Source organism: Oratosquilla oratoria, chromosome 5, assembly GCF_046742065.1.
Source record: "Oratosquilla oratoria isolate Oo_2021 chromosome 5, ASM4674206v1, whole genome shotgun sequence".
In the NCBI taxonomy this organism is placed as follows: Eukaryota; Metazoa; Arthropoda; class Malacostraca; order Stomatopoda; family Squillidae; genus Oratosquilla; species Oratosquilla oratoria.
In genome coordinates this window covers 9881738-9885156 of record NC_134781.1, presented here as the reverse complement: position 1 = coordinate 9885156, position 3419 = coordinate 9881738, and the positions used below count along the sequence as shown (strand labels likewise).

The 3419-nt window shown below is 46.6% G+C and overlaps 1 protein-coding gene across 1 annotated transcript; it reads right to left on the bottom strand.

The window, feature by feature from the left end:
- Positions 1-862: 862 nt before the first annotated feature.
- On the bottom strand, positions 863-1522 carry LOC143025664 (uncharacterized). The gene is made up of 2 exons (XM_076185663.1): positions 1390-1522; positions 863-1191 (listed from the first exon to the last, which is right to left on the bottom strand). Exons 1-2 carry the CDS (start codon positions 1520-1522, stop codon positions 863-865), a joined length of 462 nt encoding a protein of 153 aa, XP_076041778.1.
- Between the last annotated feature and the right edge of the window lie 1897 nt (positions 1523-3419).

The following is a 3419-nucleotide window of genomic DNA, read 5'->3' as shown; positions in this document are numbered from 1 at the left end:
GTGTAATGATGCACCTCCGACACGGACAACCCACGCTTGGGTAGCTTGGGTCGCTGGCCAATCATCTCCCAGAGTAGCAACCACGTGACCCAGCTTGCGTTGCGTGGGGGGGAGGGGTTACATCGTTAGGCATGCTTGTTTCTACACACGAAGGATAAAGGAACAAAGCGAACTCAATTCACGACAACATATCTCAAATTAAACTAAACAAACTAAATAAAACTAAACTGAACTAAACCAAACTAAACCAAATAAAACCAAACCATATCAAACCAAAATAAACGGAACTAAACTAAACAAAACAAAACAAACTAAAATGTGTGGAGGTGGGGCTTGCATCGCTGGGTACGCATGTCGCTAGACACGAAGGACAAAGGAACAAAGCCCACTCTACTCACCCCCCCCCCGTCAACAAACAAACAATGATCCCACAATATAAAAAATGGCGAGAAGGAAAAATTGGTGCTTACGTGTCGTAAGATGACAACTCAAGTGAGTAGTCCCCTTTAGACAACAATCACACCTAAAAGTCCTGTAAAGATCAACAGCGGTGGAATCCTTGCGAAAAGGGGCGTGAGGGAATCCATAGTAGATCACGCACATACGAGTATGAGTGTCCTCTGGATACAATATTATCATAAATACTAACAACAACTACGAGGATAGAGAGCGCCTTCGCACAATTTAGTATTGAAGAAACTTAAACACCGGTTATAAGGTTGCTACCAGTGACGGTAAGTTTGAAGGTTGCTACTAGTGGTACTAAGTTTGAAGGTCGCTACCAGTGACGGTAGGTTGGAGGGTCACTACCAGTGACGGCAGATTTGAAGGTCGTTACCAATTACGGTGTGTATGAAAGTCCCTACCAGTTACGGTAAGTATGAAGGTCGCTACCAATGACGAGATCAACGTCCACTCTCTCGAACGGACTTGTCACGTCAGAAAACGGTCTTAGTGATGCTGGGAGGTCATATGAGGACTTGCACGTGATGCAAATTTTGCAATTCTTTACAAATGCCTTTACATCCTTCGACATCTTTGGCCAAAAGGCGAACTTTTGCAACCGCTCAAGAGTGACTTGGGCTCCTCTATGACCTGTCATTAGGAGACAATGGGCAATGCACAATGCAGCTTTCTTAGCTCCATCAGGGACTACCAGGCAAAGTTCCTCTAACTGATATGCTTTTGCACCTGAGTGGTATAAAAGTCAGCCAGGGATTAGCACTCCTAAACAAGGAACCTTGGGCTCTACCCTCGTGGCTTCCTTGAGATTTTTTTTTTATTATTATTATCATTATTATTATTTCCCCAGTCAGTCATGTTCCTTCCGGATAGCTAATTGGTCTCATTTGGCGTGGTCCTCCTCAGTGTTTGATTTTTCCTGGCTACCTGTGGTTATGGACGCCACTATGAAGGCGTCCGTGGGGTGGTCAGCTCCCCGTATTCTAGAGAGCGCGTCAGCGACGATGTTTAATAGCCCTGGGATATAATTGACTTCGAGATCAAAATGAGTGATCACCATTTGCCATCAGAGAATCCGAGTGTTTGTGCCCTTAGGGGTGAAGAGCCAAACCAAAGGATTGTGGTCGCTCAGTAGTCTAACCGGGTATCCCATGACCAGAGGTCGATTTAGGGTGAAACCGTAAACCGCTGCTAACATTTCTCTTTCAACGGTACTATACCATCTCTCGTGTTCATTCAGAGTGCGACTGAAATAGGAGAGCGGCCGTCTCCTATTTCCCTAGTCCTCCTGCTGAAGCATACCCCCTATCGCTGATGCACTGGCATCTGTAGTGAGTAAGAAAGGTTTCGCAAAATTGGGGTAAGGGAGAGCCACCTAGTTAGGCGAGTTCTTTCTGGAAGAAGTGACACTTCTCTAGCCTCAAAGAAAGGTCTACCTACAGTAACGTCCATAGTACATCCTCAAGGTTCTTGAGGTGGTCGTCCCAAGTGGTTCCTAGAACAATGATATCGTCCATGTACACCATCACGCTAATTCCTAACAGCCCCGTCAGTACCTGATTCATCACCCGCTGAAAGCATGATGGGGCGTCTTTCAATTCAAATGTGAGAGATGTGAACTCGTAGTGACCCTGGGGCGTTGAGAACCCATTTTATTCGCGGCTGCTCTTCACCAGCGGGATCTGGAGATACCCGGATTTAAGATCCGATAGGGAAAATATGACGCTGGCGCCGAGACTTCGTAACATCGAGTTGATATGTTGGCGTGGGAACCTATCATCTACCATGTTTGTTCTTGTTTAGTGCTCGAAAATCGAGACAGAGCTGAACCATGTTGTCTTTCTTTACCATGGGAACGACAGGAGCATTATACGGGGATCGGGATGGGCGGATGATCCCCTTATGGAGTATGTCTCCTATCAGTTCCCGTATTTCTTCTCAGAATTTCTCAGGAACGGGGTAAGATTTGCGGTATCCATGCGGTCCAATATTCCTAATCTCATGAAAAAAGTGAGGCGTAACCGTTAGTGGATCCCCTGGTAAGACAAACATATTACCGTATTTGACCACTAGAGCCCTCAAAGTTAGACTCTCCTTGTTATTTGGGACGGGGAAGAAATTCCTTACTTCCCGTCTTAGTTTTTTTTCCTTCTTACTATATCCACACTCTCGGTTGCTCCCACCCCAATGTGATATTCCCTAGGAGTGTAAGTTCCCCAACCACGTGGTCTTTCTGGATCTCAAGGGCATCAGGTCCCAAGTTCAGAAACGGTACTTTGCACCAGGTTTTTCCTTCTTCCGTTCTGTGCAGTTCCACTTCTCCCTGGCCGAGCAGGCTAGCACCCTCAGCCATGAATAGCGCCGAGAATGCCTGACCTGCGGGAGTGAGCTTCTCTTCTCTCTCTAAGATCAATCCCAACCTCGATGGTTTTCATTGGGAACGTGGCTACCTCTCTTACTCCCTGGCGACTCTGTCTCTCCTCAAACATAGTGAACATTGGTGTTGCTGAAGCACTCGTTCCTGCATGAATTACTGGAATATCCTTGCCTTCAACTCTGAATGTTAAAGGACGGAATGTTAAACTCACCATGTGCGGGAAGGTAAACTACGTACGAAGCAATCATGTCAGCCAGGCGCAATGCGTATGAGGTGTCCAAGCGCCATCTATCCACCGAAGCGGGCGAGTAAAAAAAATTGCGGAATGCCTCTTTAAAATTTTCCCAATGGTTGGGATGTTTACCAAGTGCTAGCCTAGCGGACATAGCAGCATCGCCAACAGATTTTTGTCGGACGACACCGATCTTGTCGGTGTCGCTTACCTCTGGACTCCACCTTTCTTTCGAGAGACTAAGCCATGTTTGAACATCGTAGTATGCTGACTGCTTATCCGTCGGGTGTTGCATTACTCCCGTCGAAATGAACAAAGGAATGTCCGCTGTAGCCAGCAGCGCCTTGG